This window comes from Kogia breviceps, chromosome 19, assembly GCF_026419965.1.
Source record: "Kogia breviceps isolate mKogBre1 chromosome 19, mKogBre1 haplotype 1, whole genome shotgun sequence".
NCBI lineage: Eukaryota > Metazoa > Chordata > Mammalia > Artiodactyla > Physeteridae > Kogia > Kogia breviceps.
Window position 1 is genome coordinate 6,813,602 of NC_081328.1, and position 15,082 is coordinate 6,828,683.

Consider the following 15,082-nt stretch of genomic DNA (forward strand, 5'->3'; position numbering starts at 1 on the left):
AGGGGATATTTGTTGGAAGAGCTACTGAAAAGTGTGCAAAGCTCTAGGAAACAGAGGACAGTCAACTTCAGACAGGCTGGGACCCGGGACCCTCTACTGCAGGGCTTGCACCTGGACAAACGTCTCCTCTAGCAACAGAATACAAAGAAACTAAAAGGGACTAAAAATACCTGCACGCATGCGCAGTTTAGGCAAATTATTAACAAGAAGATACAAAAAGGTCAAAACCCAGCTGCCACTTCCGAGGGGTGGGGAGGAAGAGCAGGTTCCTGTGCATGATCCCTGCACACGGCACCACCAAGGGGGTGGGCAGACCACCTGAGCCACAGCTCAGGCCTGACCCACTGATCCGCCCCCAGCCTCCCCCATCTAAGGGAGCAGCCCACCTGTTACTTGTTTTCGCTCCCTTCTGCTGCAGCACGAGCCCCAGGAAAGCCTCGCCTGAATTCCTCCTCTGGCCTCTCATCAATTTCTATTGATTAAGGAGTCCAAGGACCCTAGTCGATAACAACGTGATGGTCCGTTGAGACAGGCTCAGACTCTCTAGTCCTTGAAAGTACATGCCCTCCAGAGAGAGACCTGGGGAGACTTCTATTTCCTTAGAGAATAGCAAATCATTTTAATTAAAAGTACTTAAAATTTTCAGAGGCAACTCAATGAATGGCTTTTCGATATCAACAGCAACGAGTTTAGATAACGAACAAGGACCTACTGTATATACAGGGAACTATACTCAGTATTTTGTAGTAACCTATAAGGGGAAAGAATCTGAAAAAGAATATACCTATTTATCTATCCATCTATCATCTATCTATCTGTTATAACTGAATCATTGTGCTGTACACCTGAAACTAACAGGACATTGTAAACCAACTATACTTCAGTGTTAAAAAATGGTTAAATGGTAAAAAAAAAAAAAAAAGCAATGAGCTAAGTTTATGCAGCAGAAAAAAACAAGATCATTTGTCTAATTTGAATAATTCAGACAGTCATTTGCATGTTTCACAGATGAGCTTTTATTAAAATTGTACATAGATCTCATAGTTAATTTTTTTTAAAAAAGAACTTCCTTTTTTCCCAGTATCAAAATAGTTATCTTTTTTAAATACCTTGAAAAACTTTGAATACAATTATTTTGTTATATATTAAATACTCTCCTAAAATCTCCATCATTTCTCTCCCACCTCATTATCCTAGAATCCTGCTTTAGTGTCAGTATCACTTTTTTTTTGGCATCTTTAATGCTTTATCCCAGAGATGCATCAGGAGGAAAAGAAGATTTTCCTGTTAAGTCCGCTATTTCCCACCCCCCCCAAAAGTTTAAATAGGAGAAACCAATAACAATATTTGATCTGATACTGAAGATTCTTATTAACGAGGCTTCCTCACAGAGTCATGCTCTATGTTTTGCCCACATCCAATCACTCCTTAGTAAAAGTACTCAGGCCCTGAACTTTAAACAAAACAAAACAGCAGTTCTCGCCTCGAAATGGTTATGCTGACCCACCGGCGCCCCCTTGTGGTCTGGTGGCATAAAAGCAGCCAACAAGGTATTTTTGGAATTAGGTGTTGGAAATCTAGATGCGGAGACCGAAACATTTTTATTTTCAGGGGTCACGAGGCAGCTGTCTTCCCCAAATCCCACGCTCAACACAGGCCGCCTACAGGTGCTCAGTGCAGGGTCACGAGGATGCCAGCTCCACACGTCCCGGGAACACACACCATCAGAAGCTGGACTCGGGCAACGTTTTCTTCCGACCTAGGGAGAGCGTGTGGTACTTCACCTTTGGCAAGGCGCCAAAAGCAGTCTGCTCCCCGGGGACACTCCTCTGTGACGTGCCAAGCGCAGTGGCCCTCGGGAGCCTGCCGGCCTTGCGAGGGAGGCGCAGAGAGCTGGGCGCTGACCGGACGTCCCTCTCCAGGGGGCTGGTGGGGCCCCTGGCCAGGCTCTCTCGAATCCTGAGGGATGGAGACGAGCCTCGGGCCTGCTCATCCCCAGCTGGGCTCTGCCTGCCACTCTTCCTGCTCTCCCTCTTCCAAAACACAGACCTCAGAAAGGTGAGGGTTCCCTGTGGGCATCTGTCTGTCTCGGGGTCCCTTCTCTCCGCGTTAGCCCTCATCTTGCCAAAGGCATTCGGGCAACTGTCTGCACTGTTTCTAGATAACGTCGCAGCGCTGGGCGCCTCCTTGGGAGAGCGTGTTTGGCCACTGCTCCCCGCCAGGCCACTTCCCTTACAGCTTGTGGTCCTCTGGCCCTCTGGCCGGGCTCGTTTCCCGCCCTCCATTGAGGACATCACTGTGAGGGGCGGGTCAGACTGTCTGGGCAGCCTGATATCCTGACTTGCGTTCTCCTTGAGCCTCCTCGCTGCGTTCGGGCCATCTGAGTTGCCAGGGACCGTGCAGCGGCCGGGCTGGCCCGAGGGGCGGGGCGCTTCGGCCAGCACTCTGTCGCCGGCTCGCCCTCCATCTTCACCCTTAGCAGAGAGGGTGCCGTTTGACTTCTCATCGCCTCCAGCAGTGCCCGTCAGCAGCGGCACGATGGACTGGCTCGTGGACCGGGGTCTCCGTCTGGACTCCAAGTACTCTACCAGCTCGGCGGATGCACCCAGGGGTTTCTCCCTGGGGCCAAAAGACCACCGGAGGGGCATGGTCTTGAAGGTCCCCTGCTTGGCTCGGGAAGGGGTGGGCACCTTCATGCTGACGCTGCGGCCTTGGACACCCCGTGCCAAAGGCCTGGACTCCAAGCCTCCTGAAAGAGACACCAAGAGCATCAGTGCCCTAGTATCCCTCCGGCTGCAGTAAGAGCAGTTGCAAGGCCAGTCCGTCTAACAAGCACTGACCACGCACCTCTGATGGGTCAGGCACTGTCCTGGGTGCTGGAGACACAGCCGTGAACAAGACATTATGGTTCCTGCCCTCGGAAGCGTCATCGTTTTCACCCACTGTTCCATGGAATCCATTTACATATCTGAAGCCACAGGGCAAGCCAGCGCCAACGAAGGTAGCTGCATGCCAGGCCGTGCAGACTCCCGAGAAAACTCAGTCTCTGAGGCAGCTAGCCTAAGATTTAACATCATTTTCATTCAGCTTTATAGAGGGCCATGAAACAGAATGCTCAGCAAAAGTCCCTGCTTTTTCAGGTCAAATTAGATGCTTGTACTTTTCCAATGCACAAGTCTCAGATATTCTACCTTGGGCTAAAAATAAGAAAAAGAAAAGAAGAGAAAAAGAAAAGTATTGTGTGTTTAATTCTCTCAGAACTGCCAGCTATACCTCCACTGTGTGTTTTGCAACATCTGTATATAGTTAGAAAGACGTTTTTGATATATATTGCTAAGGGCGAAATAGAGTCTAGAAAAACACAGAGTGATCCAACTTGCAAAAATATATACACACGTATACGTGTAGATGTGTGTGTGTGTGTGCATGATGCGTGTATGTGAAAACATACAAAGAAGTACGGAGAAACAAATACTCCATATTAAATAAATAAAATGAGAAGGTGTAGAGGAAACCATGGGGGTGCTGTGTATTTCTGATTTTCTTCTCAATTCTTTCCTAAATCTCAACATTTCTAAAGGGAACAGACATATATCCAGATTGTGTATTTTTTTTTTTAAGACACAGTCAATCAGTTACCCCCCAAAATTCTATTTACAATAGCATCAAAAAGAATAAAATACTTAGGCAGTAACTTAACCAAGGAGGTGACCTGTACACTGAACACTAGAAAACATTGCCAAAAGAAATGAAAGATGACATAAATAAATGGAAATACATCCTGTGTTCAGGGATTGGAAGATTTAATATCATTAAAATGCCAATATTACCCAAAGTGATCTATGGACTCGATGCAATCCCTGCGAAAATCGCCGTGAGGTTTCGAACAGAAATAGAAAAACCCATCCTAAAATTCATATGGAATCTCAAGGGACCCCCGAATAGCCAGTCACCAAAAAGACACTTACTATATGATTCCACTCTATGAAGTATTCTGAGCAGCTAAAATCAGAGAGACAGAAAGTATAAAGGCGGTTGGGGAAGGAGGGAATTGAGTTGGAGGGAATTGGGGAAGGAGTTGGTGTTTAAGAGGTATGGAGTTTCAGATTTACAGATGAAAAGAGTTACAGGGGTGGTGGTGGTTATAGGACACACGACAACGTGAATGTACTTCATACCACTGAAGTGTACACTTAAAGATGGTTAAGACGGCAAACAAAGTCTGTTGTGTGTTTTTGGTTGTTTTTTATTTTCCCCTGGCTTGTGGGATCTTAGTTCCCTGACTAGGGATTGAACCCGGGAACCTCGGCAATGAAACTGCAGAGTGCTAACCACTGGACTGCCAGGGAATTCTCTGTTATGTGTATTTTAACACAACTAAAAAGAAAAACAGAAGTCTTAAAGTCATTGGCCATTGCACCATTAAGACACTTGATTTATGAGATGCCTGCCACCACTGAGAAAGAAATCTTCAGCTGAAGCCCACAAGGCACAAGGACAGTCAGCCTGGGTCAAGGGCACCAGCCTCTCCACTCTCATCACGGAGCGCAAGTCAGCTTCCAAAATGAGCCAGGACCACGACCACCAGAGCCAACCTCTGAGCTGTATGGAGAGGGACCGGGGTCCTCGGAGGCACAGGCAGGGGGCTCAGGAGGTCAAAGGAGCAGGTACAAGGGGTCCCCAAGGCACCAGCAGGGAAAGCGCACAGACGTCAGCCAGCAGAGGTGCCAAGAAGGCGAAGAAAGCCCGTCAACTCCACCAGGAGTCTGATAGCATCTCTGAGGTTCCGCGGATCTTGCCTTTCAGGTTTTTCACAGATAATCTTTGGTATTTTTCTTTTTCTTTCAAGTACTTCTTCAGATTAGCCATCAGTAGACGCAATCTCACCCCAAAACAAATACTTTGTAATTCCAGTCCCGATTGACGCTGTTGCCCCATCATTAAATTCCCACACCTTGGAAGGAAAAATAACAACAAACTGTTCTGGGGGCCGAGACATGTGGGAAGGTTTTGTTCCTGGTCCACAGCCCTGGGAAGGGCAGAAAAAGGACAGCTTTGTATCAGGAGTCACAAAGCGGTGACTCTCAGCCTTTCGAAATGGGAGGACCAGCCTGCAGCCCTGGCAGGTGGCAGATGACTTGGCCACGGCCTTAACCCACTCTCCATCCTTCTTCCCGGGGTGGAGGGGCCCGGGCACCCAGCACCGGGCAGCAGCTCGTGTCACGGGAAACACAGGTGCCCAGCAGCGCCCAGCTCCTCTTTCTCTAGATGCAGTGAGAAAGCACCTTGGCCATCATGATTTTATTTCATGCTGTTTGTTGGATATGAGAGGCCGTGAGAGCTTTGGCTAAGAGGAGAAATGAATGGGAAGGCACCCAAGCAGATGCAGCACTTACTGTTCACCGAGTATCTTGCTTCTGGGGGAGGGGGAGGGTGGGGGATGGTAAGCCCCACCCCCCCGCCCCCCTGCCTTTCCCCTGGGGAGCCAGACCTCCAGGGATGCTGGGAGCTAGAGGCAGAGGTGGAGTTCAGAGACCCCTGAGCTATGCTTCCTTTCCCACCATGGACTCCGTGGCCTCGCTCACCCCCAGTCTGGCTTGAGAAGCAGGAAGGGTCTAGAATCTGAAGCCACATTGAGGACATGAATGGTTAAGTGCTTCCTGAGGTTGTATAAGCCCCAGGGCATACACAGGAGCTTCCCAGGTCCCCCAGAGCCCTGCTCACACAGATGGCTCCGGGGCAGCCTGGGGGCACAGACCCCACCACACAGGGGCCCTGGAGCCGGTGGACGCTCGGCTGAGCAATGCCACATCTGCTCCTCTGACTTCTTCTCCTGGGCTAATGAAATCGGGCACCGACCCGGCCTCACTCTGTGTGCTGTGAGCAGGGGGCGGGGGCTCTTCTCGCCATCCTCAGCCCACCTGCAACAGGACAAGACTTTTCCTCGTCCCGTCAAGGGTGTCCCCGACTTTCGCACTCAATAAATATTTAAGGGGAGCCTACTGGGTGCCGAGGACTGTTTGCAGTGCTGGGGATACAGCTGTGGATAAAGTACAATGTGCCTATTCCTTATTTGGGCTTGACAAAAAAGCAAAACTACATCCCACGGGATGTAGAGATGAGAGCTAGGATGAAGAAGAAGGCAGGGTAAGGGGGAAATAGAGGGTCCTCAGTGAGGAGAGACCTGAGAGAAGGGGGGAAGCTGCGTGGGGGTCAGGGAAGCAGCAAAGAGACCCCCAGGGCTGTAAGCAAGGGAGAAAAGGGCCCTAACGAGGGGCCTTCATCTTCTAAGCCCCAACCTGTATTTGGAGACACCTCTGTCTCTGGTTGCACGGTGCAACCTGGGGCAAGCCTGACCCCTAAACTTTACTCGGGTCCCCCAGAAAGTAAGGAGAAGCTGCACAGATCGGCTGAGCCTTGTCCACTCCTGTGACTGAGCTGGAGGGACAAGGCTGGCGAGGGCAAAGGTCACCTCAGGAGCCAAGGCCACTGCCCCGTCCATCACTCAGGAGAGGGTGGAAGGAAGCCCCGACAGGCAGAAACCGAAAAATAAAAACACACCTAAGGGGGTCTGCAGTCAGAGAATAAGAATAAACAGAAGCATCAGAACAGGCCCTTTTGAGCCATTAAAGAAAAACAGACAAAATGAAACTGTCAAGGAGATTCAAGTGTAGAACAAGAAGAGACTGAAGAATGTGACTTTCAGGTTTTAAAATTCAGTAAATGAGTGGGAGAGAGGGAGATGCAAGAGGGAAGAGACATGGGAACATATGTATATGTATAACTGATTCACTTTGTTGTAAAGGAAAAACTAACACACTATTGTAAAACAGTTATACTCCAATAAAGATGTTTAAAAAAAAATAAAAATAAAAAAAAATAAAATTCAGTAAATGAATTGAAGGCAGGCAGGGTCACTGTGAAGACTCAAATTAGTGGCCTGAAATGATCTTGAAATGTATGACGTTTGGTAAATTTCACAAATTTTATAATTGTGAAAGCAAGGTTTCATGCCATAGAGCAAAATGACAAAGCGACAGAAATCACAGGGAAAAAGCTAGGAGACTTGGAGGACAGATCTAGGAGACCCAAGAGGGAAGTAATAGGAATCTGAAAGGTAGGCAAGACAATCATTAAACAAAAACAGCATTTCCCTAAAGAATAGTCTGCCTCTGTGGAAGGAGAGGCCTCCACAAGTCCCAGGCAGGGTTGATGAAAAAACACAGACCCAGGCATATTCTGGTAGAATTTCTAAACTCCAAGGTCAAAGACAGAATTTTAAAAGCTTCCAGCCAGAAAGAACAAGTGACTCTCATGTGAAAAAGAAGAACTCCTCTCCTGCGACCCTGTGGCCTCGCAGACCGTGGGAAAACATCCACAGACGCCCGAGAGAAAAGGGCTGCAGCCCAAGAGCCGTTCACCAGTCAATATGCCATTCACTCCCCGGGAAAGGAAAATATTTGTGGCTCTGCAGGGGGAGAGCATGTTATGCATACCTGAAAAGAATTCTGACCAAACACTAAAAATCAGTACCGAGACCTGAAGATAGAAGGTGACGAAAAGAAGACAGACAGCGGTGGCCAGTGCAATCGTGTACCATCCACCCTCACAGGGGACAGGTGGTCTTAGCATGTGTCACATGAAGTTAAGTTGGTGTGTTTGGGACAGGAAAGGGACAGCAAGAGCAATTCTGATTACAGTCTGGAACCGAGGAGGAAACCATCTCAGCAAAATCTAAGAACTGGGGACTGACGAGGGGGCGCTGTTGAAACAGACCAGAGAGAACCTGGGAGAGCATCTCAAAGCTCTCATTTTGGAGGAATGACACGGAAGCATTGAAAGGTCTCATCAGGGGAAAGAGAGAAGGCAGTGATGAAACAGAATGACTTGCAGGAAATAGCATGCTTCTTGTATCCATATAATAAGAAGAAAATGCCTTTGATTTTAAATATAGGGAAGCATAAGGTAAGAATTAACAAGATGGAAAAGAATAGCACTTCTGAACAAGGGGAAAAAAGGGAACACACAGCAACATGATCAAATCAGTAAAAATAAGAAAAAAGAATCAGTGATAGAATTTTTTTTTAATGAAATGAATGTATACACACTACTATATAAAAAATACATAACCAACAAGGCCCTACTGTATAACACAGGGAACTATATCAATATTTTGTAATAACCTATAAGGGAAAAGAATCCAAAGAAGAATATATATATATATAGGACTTCCCTGGTGGTGCAGTGGTTAAGAATCTGCCTGCCGATGTAGGGGACACAGGCTTGAGCCCTGGTCCAGGAAGATCCCATATGCCGTGGAGCAACTAAGCCTGTGCATCACAACTACTGAGCCTGCGCTCTAGAGACCACGAGCCACAACTACTGAGCCCATGTGCCACAACTACTGAAGCCCCCGTGCCTAGAGCTCGTGCTCTGCAACAAGAGAAGCCCACGCACCGCAACGAAGAGTAGCCCCCGCTCGCGGCAACTAGAGAAAATCCACCCGCAGCAACGAAGACCCAAAGCAACCAAAAATAAATTAATTAATTAATTAATTTTTTTAAAAAAGAATATATATATATATAACTGAATCACTGTGCCATGTATACCTGAACTAACACGATATCATAAATCAACTCTACTTCAATAAAAAAAATCTCGGGCTTCCCTGGTGGCGCAGTGGTTGAGAGTCCGCCTGCCGATGCAGGGGACACGGGTTCGTGCCCTGGTCCGGGAAGATCCCACGTGCCGCGGAGCGGCTGGGCCCGTGAGCCATGGCCGCTGCACCTGCGTGTCCGGAGCCTGTGCTCCGCAACGGGAGAGGCCACGACAGTGAGAGGCCCGCGTACCGCAAAAAAAAAAAAAAAAAACCTCTATGAGAAAATGTACAAAAAAATATAAAATGACATGAAATCAAGTTTGGTAGTTGATTTTAAGTATGGATGGACTGAACTTTCCCTTCGTAAGACAGACTTTGAATTTTTTACATTTATAAAACAAAACAAAACACAGCAATATACTGTTTCTCAGAAACTACTTAAAACTAACTCAAAAGGAGAGGTTTATAAAGTAAAAGAGAAGGGCAAAATGATACCAGACAAAAGCAAGCAAGAAGAAAGAAAGAAGGGGTGGAATTATTCATCTCAAACAGAGTAGAATTTATGATTAAAACCATTAAGCAGGATAAAGAGCAACAGTATAATGAGAAAAGACCCAATTTACAAAGAAGGTCTAACAGTCATCAGCTTACAGACACCTATTGACAAAGCGGCTAACAATATAAAGCAAATATTATTAAAGTTCTGGGAGTACTTGATTAAAAACACAGCTCTACAGGAAGGTCTCCATAAACCTCCTTCGTAGCCAGGCAGCCCTAGATAAAGTCAATTGAAAGACATGGGGAATACAGATGGCCAAGAGGCACATGAAAAGATGCTCGACATCGCTAATTATCAGAGAAATGCAAAGCAAAACTACAATGAGGTATCACCTCACGCTGGTCAGAATGGCCATCGTTTAAAAGTTAATAAATGCTGGAGAGGGTGTGGAGAAAAGGGAACCCTCCTTCACTGTTGGTGGGAATGTAAATTGGTGCAGCCACTATGGAGAACAGTATGGAGGTTCCTTTAAAAACTAAAAACAGAACTACCATATGATCCAGCAATTCCACTCCTGGGCATATACCCTGAGAAAAAGCTAATTTGAAAAGATACGTGCACCCTTATGTTCACAGCTGCCCTATTTACAATAGTCAAGACATGGAAACAACCTAAATGTCCATCGACAGATGAATGGTTAAAGAAGCTGTGGTACATATATACAATGGAATACTACTCAGCCATAAAAAAGAACAAAATAATGCCATTTGCAGCAACATGGATGAACCTAGAGATTATCATACTAAGTGAAGTAAGTCAGACAAAGACAACTGTCATATGATATCACTTACATGTGGAATCTAAAATATGACACAAATGAATTTATTTACAAAACAGAAAGACTCACAGACATAGAAAACAAACCTATGGTTACCAAAGTGGATGGGGGTGGGGGAGGAGGGATAAATTAGGAGTTTGGGATTAGCAGATACAAACTACTATATACAAAATAAACAACAAGGTCCTACTTTATACCACAGGGAACTATATTCAGCATTTATTCTATATTCAATAATGGAAACAAATATAAAAAAAGAACATATATATGTATATATAAAACTGAATCACTTTGCTGTACACCAGAAACTAACACAACATTATAAATCAACTGTACTTCAATTAAAAAACAAAAAGACATGGGGAAATTGAATGCAACAATCAACTCACCTAATTTAATAAAGCTTACATTCCTCAGAAGACAATGTACATTATTTTGTGTATACACAGAACACTGACAAAATAATCATCGTGTAGTTAGTTACTTGATCACAAAAAGGGAATCATTTTTGAAAACCACATTTTTGGATCACAATCCATAAAATGAGACATAAAGAATAAAAGGGTGACCAAAAACTCTTTAAATACTTGACACCCAGATAACCTTTAGATCAAAGAGGAAATCAAAACTGAAACAACATACTATTTGGAAAGCACTGAAAAAGAAAGACAAAACCTTTGAGGTTCAATAAAGCCGTGGAGGAAATTTACCATCAAGAGCACTGACATTGAAACGCTTTAGTCTCAGGGCCCCTCCTCTGCAAAGGACTTTAGCAATTTTTTCACATGGTCATGTTTTTATAACAATAGCAAAAGTACAGTACTTCTCTGTCCTTTCTCTTATAGAGCCTCTGTCAATACCCATCCCCAATTATTTAAGTTGCATACCCCACAAAACTTGGATCTGTTCGTTTCCGTTTTAAAATGCCTTCGTTATTATGAGGCCCCATAACCAGGGCTACCAGAAGGATGTAGTTGCCAAGCTATCGGTGTTTCTCTACAGGGGACTGCTGGCATTTGGGAAGGACAGGTCTGTGCCACATGGTACCATCCCTGGGCATTGCAAGACATTTAGCATCCCTGCCCCCTGGGGACTAAATGTCAGTCATGCCCTCTACTCATTTTGACAGGTAAAAAAAAGTCTCCCACATAGTCGTGGGGAGAGGAGTTAGTACCAATCATTGTTGAAAGCCTAAGTGCTGGATTTCGATCTTGCCTCAGGCTTAGTATTAACAGTAAAATACAACTGGAATTTCAACCATCTCAGAGCTTCTCGAACAGGTTTCAAATCTATCACCATTATATTCAGACTCCAAGAGGGAATGCTCCCTTTCGAAGGGAGGCTCTGGCAGGGTCCGAAAGGAATAGCCTTGAATTTGGAATTTACATCTAAGAGCCGCAGAGCCGGGACTCTGGCAGCCAGAGGGAGTTGGGTCTATTTGCAGCCCGATTACTTCCCAGGCGAGCTTGTGACTGGTTACGTCCGAGGCTCAGCTTTCTCCTTGGTAAAAGGGCTATCATTTCACCTCTCCCAGAGTTCTGAATGAGTAGATGAGATAAGTAACATGCCTGCAAGGGTCTGGAGGACAGTTATTCTGCAATATTACTTCTCCTCCCATCCCAGCCCTCTCTGTCTCTCTGGGGAGTTTTCTGGAGCTATGCCTGACGCCTGTGTGAGTACCCCGTTGAGAAGTTGGCCATCTTTTGAAGCTGCCTCCTTAGGGGGTGTGAAACACATTTCTTCTTGGGAGAACTGAGAAATGGCCCAAGGTCCTGCACCTCTGGACAGAACTGGGATGAATTTATGAGCTTGTCAGTGGCTCATGCTGATGGGGGATGGACAAGCTGGGGAAGGAATGCCTTTTTTTGGTTCACCAGACACCACCCTAAACGTGCAGTCCTAAAGATGTGAAGGGAAAAGAAACGCCCAGACAGGGTGCGTCAGAATATAACGCACGAAACAGTACGCCAACACAGAGCGGATTCTAAGGAAATCAGACCACTGTGATTTGCAGGGGGCGGTGGTGCCATCAGCATTCTGTCTAACAGTGAGATACTGGGACCAAAATGCTGAACATGGAGGAATAATCCACCAAAATTTGATACATAAACCATAATAACCGGAGGGTTGGAGTCCATGACAATCTAAAACCACCTGCCGCTTTAAAATTCTATCATCAGGGGACTTCCCTGGTGGCGCAGTGGTTAAGAATCCGCCTGCCAGGGCTTCCCTGGTGGCGCAGTGGTTGGGGGTCCGCCTGCCGATGCGGGGGTCGCGGGTTCGTGCCCCGGTCCGGGAGGGTCCCGCGTGCCGCGGAGGGGCTGGGCCCGTGAGCCATGGCCGCTGCGCCTGCGCGTCCGGAGCCTGTGCTCCGCGACGGGAGAGGCCACGGCAGTGAGAGGCCCGCGTGCCGCAAAAAAAAAATAATAATAATAATAATCCGCCTGCCAACGCAGGGCACACGGGTTCGAGCCCCGGTCCGGGAAGATCCCACATGCCGCGGAGCAACTAAGCCCGTGCGCCACAACTACTGAGCCTGCGCTCTAGGGCCCGCGTGCCACAACTACTGAAGCCTGCGCGCCTAGAGGCCGTGCTCTGCAGCAGGAGAAGCCACCACAATGAGAAGCCCGCGCACCACAACGCAGAGTAGCCCCCGCTCGCCGCAACTAGAGAAAGCCCGCCTATAGCAATGAAGATCCAACGCAGCCAAAAATAAATAAATAAATTTATTTATTTTTTAAAAGATTCTATCATCATATTTATTCCCTCCCAAATATGTAACAAGAGCCTGGGACACACCAGAAACTGTGTTAGCTACTTTGATAGAACGGTAACTTAAAGTATAAAGAAATACGTAGCTGACGAATAAACACACAAACACCCCAGCAATTTCACTCCCAGGTAAATAGCCAACAGAAATGCAGACATACGTACAACAGAAAGGCATGAACAAAAATGGTCATAGCCGTACTACTAGTAATAGCCCCAAACGGAAACAACCCCAATATCCAACGACAATGGAATAAATAAGCAAAATGTAATCTATCCCTACAATGTGGGAGGTTTTGATGAGGGAAGTGGAGCATCCCATCAGGGTACAGAAGGACACCAGCAGACGTTTCCCAAAGACAATCCGTCACGTGTCTTCACCACAAAACTTGTGTGGATTTTTGGAGAATCCACAAATAACTCAAGCATCCGGAAATCTATAACAACTCAAAGTGTTTCCCCTGACGATGAAGCCAAACTTCTCCAGGTCAGCCTCTGAGATCAAATCCAGCCCATCCATGAACCCCCCCGGAAATAAGGTGGTTCTTCCCACCCTACCCATCATGATTTCTTTGCCAAATGCCTGCTTTTGCTTTTTTATTGACAATGGGCAACAGTCAACAATCTGTCTTTTTCTCTCTCTCTCATATGTACAATTAAACTTCGGCGCAGAGAACCTGAACAAACATGACTCCATGTTGGAGCTGTTTCTTTAGCTGTAACCCGTGTGCTCTTTTGCCCTATCTCAGTCATGCTGGCTCTGCACCTTTTGTAAAAGAATGTTGCCTACAGCCTGAAATATACGCGATAGCCCATTTTCCAGGCTCTGACCTTTAAAGGCATAACATTTTCCCATTCATGTAGAGATAAAAAGTTGCAGAACAGAAAATAACAATTCTCTTGTGACCAGACCTACCTGGGCAGCTGCAAGAACAAAGGATTCCTGCCCCGAGAAGTGTGCAAGGACCAGCCACACCCCCTCCCCTTTTAGTATAAGGAAAGCTTGAATTCTACCTTGGGTAGATGGTTCTTTGGGGCACGAACAACGCACCATCTTCTCGGCCTGCTGGCTTTCCAAATAAAGCCTCTATCCTTCGTGCCAACACTATGTCTCTTGATTTACTGGCCTGTCATGTGGTGAGCAGTATAAGCTTTTTGGACTCGGTAACACACTTTATGTGTCTGAGTTTTTTGCGTTGGTTTGTGTTTTTGTGGTTTTTGTTTCTGACAAATGGAATAAAATGAAAAAAGCATTGATACATACCACAAATATACATCTCACCAATATAATGGTGAACAAAAGAAGTCAGAGAAAAAAGAATGTGTGACTCCATTTATATACAGTTTCCAAAGAGGCAAAACTAAGCAATGTGTTAGAAGTCAGAATAATACTTCCTGCCGGAAAGGAGGGAAACAGTAAAGATTGAGAAGGACACGGGGGCGGGGTGGGGGGAGGGAGAGATGACCTAGAACTTTCTATGGCTTAATCTCAGTGATAGTTACATGGGTATGTTGTATGGTAATTCATCAGATGTACACTTGTGATCCGTACACTTTCCTGTATATACGCGGTACTTCAATTAAAATTTTTTTATTTAAAAAAACCAAATCAGGAGCTAACAGGAAACATGGAAACTAAAAGTAATTAGAATGCGCTGCCACTTTCTGATGGAAGGAACACAGAAGCTAAAGATACACAGACAGACAAACACACACACACGTGTTTTTATGAAAACGCTTGTTTCTGTAGTTATTGCCTCTACCTCCTGCATGACCGTCACATTTTTCCCTCTAGTCAGGATCATCTGAATGCTAACACGCTCTATTATTTCTTATTTGGCAAAGAAAACCCCAAAGTGCTGTCAGCCCACATTCCTCTGCAGCTACTGCCTCTTTAATCACAGTCTTTGAAGGAACCCATATCCACTGTCAAGTCTTTAACCCAGTATCTTTTCCACCTGTTACTGACAGCTTCCATTCTTTCCAAACCATGATAGATGCTCTTGGCAAGTCACTGGTGACCTTCCCAGTGAGAAGGTCACTTACCCATCTTCATCCTACTCAGCCTCTCAACGGTACGTGACACAGTGGCTTCTTCCTCCTTGAAAGATTCCCCTTTTTTGCATCTGTGACCCATGTTTGCCCAGTTTTCTTCCTATGTCACAGGCCACTCCTTCTCTGTTTCTTTGCTGTCCTCTCTGCCTTTGCTCAACCTCTAGATGTAGGAGAGCTCCAGGGTGGGTCTTAGGTCTTTACTTGTTTCTATCTGTATAATTTCCCTACGGGGGCTCAGTCAGCCCCGTGGCTTTAAAGTCCATGCGTGTGCTGATGACCCTCAAATATTTTCCTCCACTCCTTAGTTATCATCTTGATTTGG

General features: G+C 46.0%; 1 protein-coding gene across 3 annotated transcripts in view; it reads right to left on the reverse strand.

The window, feature by feature from the left end:
• Positions 1-15,082, reverse strand: part of USP43 (ubiquitin specific peptidase 43) — a 97,135-nt gene that overhangs the window by 36,297 nt on the left and 45,756 nt on the right. The window contains exon 15 of one of the 3 annotated variants that reach the window (XM_059048164.2): positions 997-2,749. The exons of 1 other annotated variant lie outside the window; for it this stretch is intronic. In XM_059048164.2, the coding sequence (XP_058904147.1) occupies positions 1,725-2,749 (1,025 nt within the window). In that variant the 3' untranslated portion in view covers positions 997-1,724. Of the gene's footprint in view, positions 1-996; positions 2,750-15,082 lie in introns of those variants that run through there. One more of the 3 variants, XM_059048165.2, reaches the window with a different exon arrangement.